Source organism: Sylvia atricapilla, chromosome 1 (assembly GCF_009819655.1).
Source record: "Sylvia atricapilla isolate bSylAtr1 chromosome 1, bSylAtr1.pri, whole genome shotgun sequence".
Lineage (NCBI taxonomy): Eukaryota > Metazoa > Chordata > Aves > Passeriformes > Sylviidae > Sylvia > Sylvia atricapilla.
The window spans coordinates 120,203,232-120,217,989 of NC_089140.1; the positions used below are offsets into that span (position 1 = coordinate 120,203,232).

Genomic DNA, 14,758 nt, shown 5'->3' on the forward strand with positions numbered 1-14,758 from the left:
AAAGTTAAAATTTGAATCAGCAAGCACACAAATGGGAAAGCTGTACTGAAGTGGTTGCATATTAAAACCATAGCTTCCTCGCCATTTATTTTCAAAACTAACAAAGTTTTTTTTCGGGGGCAGGGTAACACAATCTGTTAGCTTTTTACTACAATTGGTACTATATCAAATCCTTCTATTAGAATAGAATTATAGGACCGCCAAATATACACAGAAAATGAGACTCTACAATGTAATTTTTGTTTTGAAGCTTGATGTGAGATAGAAATAAAATAAATAAAGAGAAGCATCTGAAAATTATATCTTCGGTGATAGAATTCTGTATTTCTGCAAGTCTTACACAACAAAAGTCTTACAAAAATTCATGCAAGTGCCCTTGAAAATTATCTCTAAAACCAAAACAAAGCAGATTGCTGCTAAGCACTTAATTTCCCTTATGTTAGTTTTAATGCATTTTAGTTAGCTGAAGAACAAAAACTACGAACTTGGATGATGTATGTATAAAACTTATGGCATCAGTAAATAATTCTTTTGCTTAGAGACAATGGAAAATACGTGTTTTAAATTTGTCCTCTGACCACACACAAAATGATAACTTAATGAAAAATAAAGTGTTCAAATACAAGTATTTTAAATCCTGGTGAGATTGTATTTCCCATGATGACAAATGGAGTAAGCTTCTGGAAAGGAAAAGTAATGCAGTGTGGACACTCATAGCTGTGGTGTGAACACATCATTGGAGATATGTTCTCAACATAAACCATGGGCCACTGGGAGGAATGTGAGCATAGCATGAGAGAACAAACCCTACTATTGTGTTAGAAGTGTCTCTTATCCAAATGAAAACCTTTCTTTGCCTTGGGAAAAGCATGCTCCTTTTTTTTCTTTTTTTCTTTTTTTTTTTTCTTTTGGTTTGTTTTGGTTGATTTGTTTGTTTGCTTTGTTTAATCAAAAGGCAACCACCACCACCCCCCCCCACAAGTATTTTTTTAAGAAAGTAGGAGCTCTTCCTGAGAAAGGTTCTTTAGAAGAAAAATCCTATTTTCTTTAGAAGAAAAATCCTATTTTCTATGAAAATGCTGTTAGGCAAAAGGGGGCCTCAAAGCCCCTTTATTTTTGATGCGTAAATAACACTTCCTTCTGGAAATTAATGATAAAAATAAAGTTCTGTAACAGGCCAAAGACATTTTATATAAAGTACCTCCAGATCAGAGTCAGGTGGTGGTGAAGGATTGTTGTTTCTTCTGCCACGTCCACGCGATTTCCCATCTGAACTACGACGCAATCTGTCTGAATCTGAGTCTTTAATGGGGGTTGAGGGACTGTGGATTGTACTGTACTCTGTTGGGGTAAAGAAAGAACACTTTTACCCTTCCCTTCTATGTTCAAAATGTTCAACTTACTTCCTACACCAAACCCAGTTCTAAGTAACATAATTAAATGTAAAACAGTAAGTAGTAACATTGATTCATAAATTAATTAAATCTAGCTCAAGTTATAGGTAAGAACAGAGTGATAAACTATTTCAGTAAACCCCTATAAAAGACTAAGTAGAAAAAAAAACTTAATTGCTTCATTCCTGCAATTATTACAAGATTAAACTCTAAACAAACAATTTTAAGGGATACCAGCCTTTCATAAAACAACATAATTTAACTCTAGCTTTTCAAACTTTAAGACCTTAAAGGCTTTAAAATAACTGCCATGGTGATGGGTAAGAAAAATCCAACCAGGTGTGAAAAAACTCCATAGAGAAATTGAAAAATTATCCAAATCTGGTTGGAGACGTTTTTAGGTTATTACATTTAAGCCAGAAGAATAGAATTATTCCTAAATATAGCATGAAACACAGTATTTATTTTCCTATTGTAATTTAAAATAAAAAGCATTAAATATGCATCAACTATAAAGATGATATTTCTAGTATTTTTCAAAGACCTACTCAAGACTGAACAGTTCCAGTGAGTACCTTCAAGATAGGATACAAATCTTTACCAGCAGTATTGTATGCTAGTTATTATGCTTCAGCAACCTTTATTCACAGGAATATTTACTGTTATTGAAATGACAAAAAAAGAATGATGATTCGTATAGTTAAGAACAACAGAGTTTTTCTAAAAACATGCTGGTTTGAAGATACTTTGCTACTCTTAACATCCATAGACTCTATCATAGGGAATGCTTGTATATTAACAAAGCAGATACCTAGTATCGCTTATCCTTCCCATTAATTTAATTAGCAGTACCATAGTCCTTAGAAATGCAACAACACATTTTTAAATCTTTTTTTAAAACTTCCTTTCATAGTCTGAATTTCACAAATACTTTTATTTTGATGGTTTATTTTGTTTTTCCTAAAAACACTGCTTTAGTAAAAGAAGCTGCAATTCCTTATCTCTCTCAATTTTACTGCTCAGTTAATGTTAACTACTCTTTAGAGTACAGTAGATACACAATTTTTCATTTGAATCTGCCTAGACCATGGCATTCCAGCTTGAACAGACAGGTATACTTCTCACACAAGGGATTCTCTCTCCTAGGAAAACATCCTGTTGAGGTCAAAGGTTAGATTAAGGAGGAGACTCAGAGACATCTGTGTAACACCACATATGCACAATTACTCAAAATAATAACAGTTGCTTGCGCTGAATGAAAGGAAAAGGCCTTGAAATTCTCATGCTCAGCCTTCAAATCTACACTTATTGAGAATTAGCATATCTTACATATTTCACATTATATATTTACATAAATATTTCAGGCTACATAAAACAAAGCAGAACAAGTTAAGATGTAAATCAAGGTTAAGCACAGAATCTTCTGAAGGCATCTGACCTATACTAGAAAAGTGATTCTATATGTGTCAAGCAACAGAATTATCCAGCCACATCTAGCTACACATCCCAATAATATATATCTTTTCCTTTGACAATGCATGCTTCAGAATATTAATTTAAAGTATTTAAACTTTGAATGCTGATTGCTCTTTTGCCTACTGTATTTAACCATAAATAAGAAATCATAACGAATAGTACAAATTTTCCCAGTTAATTTTTGTGCTCTACACAATTTTGCTTATTAAAATCTTAAAAAAAAAAAAAAGAAAAGAGAAAGAAAATGACGCACAAAAGCCTTGAAATAAATTATAACCCCATAAAATAAACAGACCACAATTTCTTCAACAGGTACACTGGGTAATGATGTTCTAAATACATACTCTAATATTTGGATGTAATGAAAAATTGCATTTCCTATTGATTAATTTAAATTACAGCTGTTTTTGGTCTCTGACACTGTTTTTAGGAATGTGGCTTTAGCTCTCAGTTTTAGAAATTTTTCTCACAAACATGCTAGAAGTTTCAAGTACTAAACTTGCAGGAGTAATACTAAAAAAATAGGGAACAGGTAAGATGGAAAGAGTATAAACTAAACTTCACGACAAATAAACAAACAAGCAAACCTAAATGAGTGAGGACATGGAGCAGAGCATGGTGGGGGCAGGGGAGAAAGTCTGTCTGTAAGAGACATCCAGCTCTCCATCTTTGCAAACACCTTTCACTTATGAATACTTCATTCAAAATTTCAAACTTGCTGCTGCAAGTCTGGGTGGAGGCTCGTTTCCATTTCCCCTTCACAGGTAGCCTGTCAGGATGCATCAGACTCTCACCTGACAGAAAGACTCCCAGCCCCACCCCAGGACCCCTTCTTGAGACCACTGTACTTCCATCATTCCCAGGAAAGATTTGTCTGTCCTGCTCTTATGGATCTCTCCAGGAAAGCTCTGCTGCTTGGACAGCTGTGTCATCAGAATGTACAACTCAGCACTCATTACAGAAGTAGAAGTTTCATCTGTGAAAGTGGGGGAAAAGATATTCCCTTCATTGGATCTGCATGCATTTGAAGACTGTTCACAGATTCCCTTTGTTGTCAGATTAACCCTTCTTCTTTGCTAGGCTCCGATTCTCGTTCTCTACAGTCTCACCAAACTGGACAAAATAATGGAAAGCAAAGTCAAGCAAAGCTTGACTTCCTTAATGTTCTGCATTCTCCCTTGGACACCACTTGGCTGGAAAAGATTTACATTTTCTACAGTATTTCCATAAATATTAGATTCAGCATTTCTAGATTATCTTCTGAGGAATAAGTGACGTTGAACTGGTTGTTTCTCAAAGACCTAGCCAAACCTTGCGCACAACTGAGTAAACGACACTGCTAATTCCTGCACCTTCTGAGTCTACTCAGGAGATCAGTGTTACAAAGGGTGTGACAGATGGGGGGAAAACATGACATTGTGTGCAAGAAACTTCTTCCATGTACGTGCCTCTGTGTGCATGGCTGGGTTACCAGCTCACTGTCCAATGATTGCTTTCAGGGCCTCATAAGGAAACCCAGCTAAGGAATACAGTGTCCAGCTGAGCCCTGAGCCTCAACAAGCTCAAGCCCTGACAAATTCTGGAGAAAGAAAAACAACAGCGGCTGAGGGTACTCTCTGTGCCACTAATATTTGGAGTACTGAGAGCAGTCCACAGGGAAAGGTAGAGCCTGGAAGAAGCTGCCAACATTCCCCATCCCACATTTGTGCAGTTCATCATTCCTGCCTAAATGTATACCTCACACCTGCTCCTATTCAGATCACATCTCCATTTTTTGAGTTCTCATCCCGTCTCCAAAGGCCTCACAGCCCCTCTCAGCATGGTGTCATCTACATATTTAATAGGCAAACACATTCTATTCCGTCACCCAAATGATTAATGAAAATGTGGTCTGGTGCTAGGCCCAAGGCAGACACTGAGGAATGCTGCTGTAGCCACCCTTCTATTTTAACAGCGAGCTCTCACTGACTTATCTCTGGACATGATTTCCTAAACAGCTTTTTTATGTACAGCTTCTGCTGTAATTCCTGCCAAACTGCTTTAGCCTAGTTTGCTTTTAAAATTGTTAAGTGAAAAGATTTAACTTCCAGGGCATCAAAAGACTTGCTGAAGTCAATTTAGATAGCCACAAACCATGTTATCACTATACCTATTACTCTATAATCACTGACAAGAGAAGGTTAATTTGTTCAACTTCAGCCGACTTCGTGGTACCGGACATACTTTAATACTAGCCAAGTGAAATGATGATTTTTCTAAAACACTGGATCCAATTTTATCCTGTCTTTGAGCATCACAAACACAAGTAAGTGCAGGAGAACACCCTGACCTCCATATATTCATGAGCAGAGAAGGGGGTGAGGGTCAGATCCATTGCCTGCCCAACACAAAAGCAAGATCACCAAAGGGAGCTGGCAGCAGCCTGGTTAAATACAAGGAGTTCAGATAAAAGCTGTAAGATCTGTACACACTTTGCAAAAAAAACCCCTCATGCCAGGCTCCCAAAATGGGTTCAAGAAAGGCCTGAAGACATCCCTGGAAGTGAAGCATTCAGGGGTGCTACAGCAGCCCCACATTAGCAAGTTGGGTCGGTGGGATCAGGCAAGTAGTGGCAACTACACTGGGCTCCTCTGGCTGTTTCTGAGAGGTTATTTCAGTGCAACTGCATTCTGATCTGGTGTCCTGGGCATCCTCAGTAGGGGCTGGAGGAATTAGGAGCTGTTCTGGAGGACAGTTTAGCTTTGACTGAAAGGACTCCACTGGGATGCCCTAGGATTGCTCTGCTAAGCCAAAGCTTCGCATCAAAAAAGACCCTACTCAAAATTAAAATGCTAATGCAGACACACTCTAAACACACAAACAATTGCAGGTCTGGAAATCCCCCGAGACAAAAAATATCTGGGATCTGGAAAAGTGCTTAGGGCAAATTTTACACAAGCCTGGCCTGTCGTTGATGCTCCTGAGGTACCTGCTGATGGCCCCTGTGGCAGGCAGGGTACAGCCCGGTGGATCCATCAGTCTAGACCGTCACAGCCATTCCTCTGTTCTGCAATGCCTTCACCAAACTGTATTAACAATGTAGCAACAGCTATTCTTCAGCATCCATGGACATACACTTCATTTTAGATCTCCCTGCTATGGCAACCCTCTGTACTTTGCTCCAGGTACACACTAAATGTTATAGCTTATTTCTGCTTCACACTCTTCTGAACCTTGGATAAGTGTAAAAGATCCCCTCTTGACTTCTACAGTCAGTCAGAAAAAAAAAAAACAAAAAAAAAAAAACCATTTTAAGCCCAGATTCTATAAATATCTTATTTTCCAGGTGTGACTGTTACCCCCCTGCTTCTGACCTGGCAGCAGTCCCTGTAGTATACGGTGACATCAAGCCTGACAAAAACATAACTGTAAGGAATGAAATATGTTTACATTTTGGCTTAACTAAAATACATGAACCATGCTGTATCAGACTTTCCTCTATGCTTCAAGGCACCATAAAACTGCAACTTGACATTAGAATTCACAAGCTTATACTTCCCTTTATACATCACTCTAGGCAGTGTTGATGGTTTTGTCACCCAGGACAATTTTCCTTCATCTCAAAACCAAAACCACATTGATTACTTATGAACAGACAGTACAGCTGCAGAGATAGCATTTGCAACACCATATTCTGCAAATCATTTTTGTTTGTTAAGCAAATTCCCCCCATAGTAATTGCTGCATTTTCTTACTGTTGAATTCGATGTACAGCAATAGAGTTCAGTGACAAATCTGGGGAAAAGTGGCTATGCCAGAAAGCCCAAAATCAAGTCTGGCTCTGGGTAAATCCAGCTGGTGAGTGTGTGGGTAGACCTTTTGCTGTAGACAAAGGCATTGCAAATTTTTTCAGACTTTTTCCCTACTACACCAAAATGTAATGCAAAAAAGAGTAAACATACATTATCAAAGTAATCATATCTCATGTCACAATGTAAATTACATGGATGAGGTGGGTCTAGGGTAGTGAGTACAGTCAAATGTGTCTGCAAGTAGCTATATACCAACATTTTCCATTTAGACTGTGCCCAGATTAATGGCTTCCCCTTAAATCTTATACTTAATTTTGCCAGTGTTATTTCAACACCTGTGTACCAGAATAAAAATATAAGATTCAAGTAATTTGAATATGTCAGTCTCACACTACGATTTTCTTACTTTTGCATAATTAAAATTTCCTTTTGCATAAATAGAACTAAACACAAATTCCATGAGCACTTATACAAACTTCTACTTGCATACAACTGGACCAGGATTAAAAAATGCAGCAGAACCATGTGTATCTGTGGATTTTTTTAACTGGTCTATTAAAAAAATAGTACTGTGTTAGTAGTAAGTAGAAGCATTAAGTATTGCGAGAAATACAATAACGCCTGCTGGCATTATCACTGAAGTATATCTCTAGTGTTGTTTTGACAAAATGTCAAAATCTTCACTTGAAAAACAAATTTAATGTTTGTATATTAAGAATTAAGAGCATGCTATTATAAACTTGACAGAAGCTCTCAACAGTCTGTTAAAAATAGTGGCAAAAAATGATTATTTATTTCAAAGCCTGGTTTTGATTTAGGATTGCATATTTAAAATATCATATATAACAGTATTTATAAACTATATATGACCACAACCTGAAGTGGTCCAGATTTTTTTCTCCAGCATTCTTTGTTGAAGAAAAAAAGCGAATCAATCCATAATGGGCCAGTAGCACCTGTGTCCTTTACAGCTATTTCTTCCTTGTTCATTAGTTCTAAAACATTGAATTTGAAAACATTGTTACTTTTAGTCCCATCAAAACCAAAGATAAACATCCCAGGAGAATAAGCATTATGAGAAAAGCAAAACCAGAACTGCACTTTGCCATTCATTATCATATCCAATTTAATTTCCGTTTTTACAGAATTTTCTGTGATTTTCCTTCCTTGTATAAATATATCCTCTAGATTTACTCTTCATTTATATTTACGAAAAAGAACAAACATTAGAATACCAGAAATGTACTGGCAATATAGATGCATTTCTTTCCATACAGGTATCAGTGAAAAGTTGTCTACATAAACTATTTGCCCTCTTTCACTTTTCTGCCTCTAATTTATTGTTATGAAACACAATAAGAAGAAACTGAAAAAGTTGCTTTCCCTTCTGTAATGCTAAACATTATATAGAACTCAAAGAAAAAGAATTTTAGTCTTCTAGAGCAAAATAGTGATCCGTGTCTGAGACCAAGTTTTGCTGGCTGGCACAGCCCTCGTGAAGTTTTTAATCTGCATTGTGAAGTATGTGAGTAATATGAAAAAAACCCCCGAACCTTCCAGTAATGTATTAAACACACTTATTACAGAAACCAAGGAAAATGAAAGAGATTGAATCTCAAGAACAATGCAAGTCTCTCTTGTGAGAAACACTGTTTAAGAAATTATAAATATATCATCATATGAAATAGAAGGATAAATTCAGCCTTCCTGACTGAATGAAAAAAAAATATTGCACAAATCAAGAATTTTTTTTACTACCAGCTGTGATGACAGAGCTGAAATATTGCAAGAGAAAATTATAATGGCTTTAGAAAAGGCAGGGTGTTTTTTTCTATATTAACTCCTAGAAATACATATTCTGAATGTTACTCCAAGAAATTTTGAGCATCAAGATGGGCATAGTGGATGGAGACATAGCTCCATCTCTCCAGGGTAAGTTTCAACACTGGCCAACAGCTGGAAACTAAGTAAGAAAGCACAAAAAGGACAGACATCCACACAGCACTAATTCATCCCCAGTCTCCAGTGATCTTGTGCATCAAGAATTTCTTGTTGTCTGTGTAAATCTAGTATTTGAGCTTGTCACAGTTATGCTTGAACTGGCATAACCTTTTGGATCCACAGTATCCTGCAGGAAAGAGCTACATAGCTTACCTACATGAAACATAAAAAATACTGCTTTTGTTCACTCTGAATCTATTTCAATTAATTTGAATATTGCAAGGGAGAATTAATATTTGCTCATTTATCTATTTCTATTCTCTTTTATAATTTTAATTATCATTACTTCTCTTAGATACTACAGTTTAGACAAAAAATCAGGAACTTTCTGACTACATCACTAAGAAAAACACAGGCTTTTGTTCACAAAAAATGACACGAATTTGTATATCTGATTTATGTATACAAAGACTATAAACCTCTGGGCAATGAATGGTTTTGTCCTGATTGTGGTACAAGAAAGTTTCAAATCCTGAAAGTCAGGAGAAAGAAGAAACACTGTGTATTGGAAATCTTAGGTTTTTCTGCAAGGATACCTGCATGTTCTGGATTGCATGGCAAAAACTTTGAAATTTAACTAGTAACTGAGGGAAACCATAAAAGGATTATTTTCTATTTGGACAAGGAATTAAACATATTTCAAGTGAAATTATCTCAGATTTCTGAGTCTGCAAAACTCTACTAAAAATGTCAGAAGAGCACATAATTACTTTCACTCCTTCACATTTTTCTTACCAGAAAGAGAAGTTTCACTTACTGGCCCAAATTCATAAAAACCACCTATGTCTGTCAAATTATTCTGGTGCCTCTGTAAAGTCTGAAAACTGTTCTATGCTTGTCCTGGCATAGTTTATAACCACACGGATTACATGTGGTTTTTTTAAATACAAAAGATGTCTAAGGATAGACAGCTGCAATTCAGCAGCTGGAGCCCATCCTACTAAATGTGATGCCTCTGCACTGCTCCTCACCATCCCTCATATGAAGCATTCCAGTTGTGGTAAAGAATCAGCAGCCTAACTTGAGAAGATGTGGCAAAACAACCTACAGAAATTTTACTAATTGTAATATTTTATTTTTTTTTTAGATTTTCTCTTTTGTTCTGTGTTTTTGACCCAACTGTATTCTGTTGAATACCCCTTCCACTTGTCCCCACTCCACCAGCATCTCCTTCCTACTTGTTGAACCCTCCTTTCTTTAAGCCCAGCCTTGCTTTTTCTTCCAAGCAGACTGTGTATGAGCTCAACTGAGGGCTAGCAACAAATCTCAACAAGAAAAAAGTACAAGCATACAGAAAAAAGTACAAAAGTACAAAAAAGTGTCCAAGGAGAACTGGCAAGCACAGCACTGGATTCACTGATAGGAAGCACTTGATGGGACAGATCAAGTCCCTTCTTCCCTTTTTTCGTTCCTTTCTACCAGCACTGAAGGTCTGTGAGGCAGCAAAAGATTCTTGCCTAATTCCTCCTTAGGAAGCCAGCACTGGTATGTCAGCCACTTGAAACTGCTTTCATACCACTGCAGAGGCTTTGGCATCTCAGGATTAAGACTACTGTTAAACTGAACTCTAATTAGAAGTGCTCATCTCTCTCCAGTCAATACAGAAGGAGCCTAACTTAACTGCATAAAGGAAAAAAGTGCATAAAGAAAAACGCAGAAATTTTTATACCTTCTGCTGATTGCAACCACACTGATGGAGATGACTTTCATCAGCTCCTTCTAATAGAGTGATCCACAGCAGGTACTTTCCTAAATGTGCCTCTGCCTCTGGTAGAGGCAGCCAGCCCATGATAACCCCACAGCTACATTAAGAGCTGTTATTTGCCAACTGCTAGAAGGAACACTTTCAGAACTGTTAGATCAGTAAGGTTAATGTCTTGAGAAAAAGAAATGGCAGCCCCAGCAATGCCAGAGATGTGCACTTGTCCAAGCAAGAGCTAAGCAAGCAGTGGTAGGGCATCCATGGATGTACAGCATTTAACACATGAAACAACAAATTAGAAGAAAGATTAGGTACAGAACTCATCCACGAGAAAGCTCACCAAATTCCTTCAAAGTTTTAGACAAAACTGTCATAACAAGAATAGGAAAGATGTGGGGGAGAAAAGAAGGACTTCTTAAAAAGGAACTGAGAAAAGCTCTGTTCAGGCTTATAGAGCACAGAAAACTATTCAAATAGGAGGACAGCCTTTAAGCCACTAAGTTTGAGCTTGGGAAAAATATACCTCCTCTTTTCATATGCACATTTACTATAGCTTTTAGGAAGTAAATGCTATAGTAAAGATCAATGACTTTAAAAAAACACTTGAAAAGACTTTTCAAAAGATTGAGACACAGATGATACAATGATTAAATTTTACTATCTTCATAACAGCTAAAACTTGATCACCTTAGGGTTTTAGGCTAAGAGGAACTTAACTGATTCCAACTTAAAAAGAAAACTAAACAAAATCACAAGAAAACAAAAGCAAAAAAAAAAAGTGAAAAATAAAAAGCAGGATAATTATGCAGACATCAATATCCATCCATATCTAAATGCCACAGACCCCAATAAGCACTCATGTATTTAGAAAGATTCTTTTCTCAAATGCAGTGTACACATGTGACCTTGTGTATGTCAATGCATACACCAGCTGTATTTTCTTCCCTACTTGCAGCAAATGTGTCAAAAGAGACAACACTGCATAACATTTTCTTCAGGTGCACACTCATGCAGAAAAGCAACAGAGGCCTAGGCAATTATACTAAAATTTAGCAGTGCACATGAAAGATCAGTCCCATCAAGTGCTTCAAGAGAGCTAAAACCAACCTCATCCCAAAGAAGTCCAAAACAAAACCACCTGATACCACTGCCAAGTCATAACTGTTTCTTCCTGCATTACTAAGAAACACATTTGCAGCATTGGACTTTCTCTCTGGCAGACTTCATACCTCTGCCATCTACTAATAACTGACATGTTTGATCTGTTAAAAAAATGGATTTTAACTTTTTTTTAATAATGAGGAAAGTATTTTTCACCCCTCATTTCCAAAAACAGCTGGAGCAGTTTGGCATAAATGTTCAAAAAATATCTCAACTAGTATAGCGCTGCCAAATTCCACCAAGGAAGGTAAAATGACTGGGAAAAAGAACAAGCCACTGAAAATCTTTTCTTAAAATGGAAACACTTGTGCAATTTCAACTCTCCATTGCAAGCATTATTATGTCCTCTGAAATAAAGAACTCAAAAGCTCTCTTTCAAGTAGAGAGCTGGGTTATGGTTTGAAGGCCTCTTGATTTCAGTCTTATTTGAGAAAAATCAAAGGGGTTTATCTTAATGAATACAGAGGTTAAAAGCACCAGGTTCTTGTTAATTGTAAAGACTTACCCATATCATGCAATTTTTAACACAAACACTTTACAAATACAAACAACTTGTGTTCCAGATAAGAGTTAAAATTTTTACTGATCCTCTTTTTTCTTTAGTCTATTTTCTGTTAAAATCTGTCAAAGATATGCCACAGGCACAGGATTAAGAAATAAAAATTTTAAAAATCAACAACTACACACAAAAAAAAATCCAATTCAATCCCCTTTCAACTTACAAAAACGTGCCTCATAGGGACCATAAAATCCATGTAATTACCTGCTGCAGGATCTGTAACTGCTTGACTGGTGATGCCAGATGGTGGTTCCTGAAGCTGGTATGTTGCATTTGTGGAGGGTGTTGTAGGGCTGGTGTTGCTGTTTGTCATGTAATGTGAAGGATATGGTGAACTATTATAATACTGTGCATATTGGCCCTGGCCAAAACTGGGATAAGAGGGATATTCCTGCAAGACAAAAAAGCAACTGAATAGTCCATCAAAGTTTTGCTTCTTTTTACTATAAATTCCAAAATATAACTACAAACACATGTCAGACTTCGAACATGTTTGCTTCCTGGACTGGATGCTGTAGGACCTAAAACTGTGAGGCAGTAAAACAAAATCTAAATTACACATAATTTAGTAAGTGTTCCATACAAGTAGTTTATTAGATACACTGCTGAAGATGTGTGAATAAGAACATCAACTTCAGACAATTAATTCTAGTACTGGAAGATGACAGATTGAAGAAAAACATTTATAAACTTTAGTTTAACTTGAAAGGATGACAATTTCTTTCAACAAGCTATTTAAGGGCTACATTTTTTCAGTGAATGAGAATTCAAAGTTTGCCAAAGTTTGCTGAATTCCTATTTACAAATTTACCTGCTGTGAACTATTAAATCCAGTAGAATTTGTGAGTGAATTATTTCCTGCATATATTCCTGATGATGTTGTAAAACTGCTGCCTGAAATGAAATGAAAAATTATATGAATTACTAAAACAAAGTATTGGAAAATACCTTCTATCACATGATTATATCATAACATTATGGCATATTTGTAATATTTTCCATATGTTGACCGATTCAGCTCTATAACATGTTAATACGCAGAAAGTGATAATTCGTTATTCACTCTGTGTTTCATTATTGCCATTAAAAAAACCCTTGAAATTTAGAGTGGAATTTTGAACCAACCTCAGCTCTGATTGAAAATTAGGTTATGGCACCCCAGGAATAACACCCAGCACTGCGGAATTAGTGAGGGTTTCTTTACTTTGCTGTTGTTATTGTTGTAGAACAATCAGGGCAAGCCTTGTCCAGAAAGACACCATCTCCCCTCATGAAAGTGTGGTGGCTCTGTTTCTCCTCCCACCTTTGAGAACTGTGTCCTCTCATCTCAGTCTGACTGCAAGGCCATTAGGACTCACTAATTGATCAGAGACAGCCTTGGGCTGCAAGCCTTTCCTCTTTTGACAGAGTGTACCGGGCATGACACAAGAGAAAAAAAGTACCTCTCTGAGAAGGGAGACTCAAGATGGAATTTAGCCCAGAGACTGAATTACTGCCTTCATCTCCCTCCTCCAGCTTTCATGAACCACCAAAAATAGACAGATGGGGCTCTCATTTAATAACCAACCTGAGAAGCTGTTCCACTAAAAGGGTAGCAACCCCCTTTCAGCTGTCTTGCCCTCGCTGGTTATAACCCAGGAGGGACACAGGCACCAGCTGAGACATATGGATGCACAGGGTGAAGCTACATAAGCCACCACAAAGTCTGTAATGAGGCAACCTACTGAACTCATCCATCAGGAGAGCCCCAGTCAACGCAGGTTATTAAAGTGCGCAGGTTGTTTACAGCCTCCCTCACCACCAAAATCTGCCTCAGTGCAAAGATATACAGAGACCTTGGGAGCAAAACTTGCATGTGAGGAGACAAGGAGGGATGAAAATCAACAGGGAGTCAGGCACATAGATGCGCCAATCCTCTGATGTACCCAACACAACTCCATTAACAACCAAATCCAGAAAGAGGTTGAGAGAAGCAATACTTGTTGCAACTCCAAAGAGGACAGAATGAAGGCAGGGGTCCATACTTACTGCAACCCCTGAAGGACATTTGTGAGGTATTTACTTTTCTTAAACAAAAAAACACCAAAGCAATAGGTATTCTAGCTATGAGACGTCAGAAGGAAAAATATTAATATGTTTTGAATACAAAAGATAATAAAGCACATACGAGTTAAGCCTCAAAGAAGTAGATGAGTAGTCCAACAGCAGTGGGAGTAAAGGATGAAGCTTAAACTTAAGGTATGAAATGACTGTAAATCTTTCTCTTCTATCTTCTACTAGTGCAAATTGTCTGATTGTTGATAGATACTACTAATCCTGTGAACTAAAATCAGATTACTCCAGCAGAAGAGTTGACATCCAAGTTTAGCAGATAGTACAGATAAACAGTACTAATGAGAAAAACATGTTTCAATTTAAAACTGGAAAACAGATTTTTTTTTATTGTAACAAACACAAAAGCCAAAATACAGCTGAAAAATATTTTAAATTGCAAAACTTTGAAATTACATTTTATTTCTAATAGTGCTCTGGGTGGAAGAATACAAGTCACTGTGTCTCTTCTTTTTTCTGTAGGGCTTTCTGAGTGATAATACATTCAAACCCAGGTTTTAAAGCTGCAACAGTTTGAGCCACTCTAAAAAGATATAAAAGGCCTCTCACAGTTATAAGTAGA

At 37.0% G+C, this 14,758-nt stretch overlaps 1 protein-coding gene across 2 annotated transcripts in view; it reads right to left on the reverse strand.

Annotated features, from left to right (window-relative positions):
- EYA1 (EYA transcriptional coactivator and phosphatase 1) overlaps positions 1 to 14,758 on the reverse strand; it is an 83,212-nt gene that overhangs the window by 44,587 nt on the left and 23,867 nt on the right. For both annotated transcript variants that reach the window (XM_066332272.1, XM_066332264.1), the window contains 3 exons: positions 12,896 to 12,978; positions 12,289 to 12,475; positions 1,202 to 1,341 (listed from right to left, as the gene is read on the reverse strand). In XM_066332272.1, the coding sequence (XP_066188369.1) occupies positions 1,202 to 1,341; positions 12,289 to 12,475; positions 12,896 to 12,978 (410 nt within the window). The remainder of the gene's footprint in view (positions 1 to 1,201; positions 1,342 to 12,288; positions 12,476 to 12,895; positions 12,979 to 14,758) is intronic.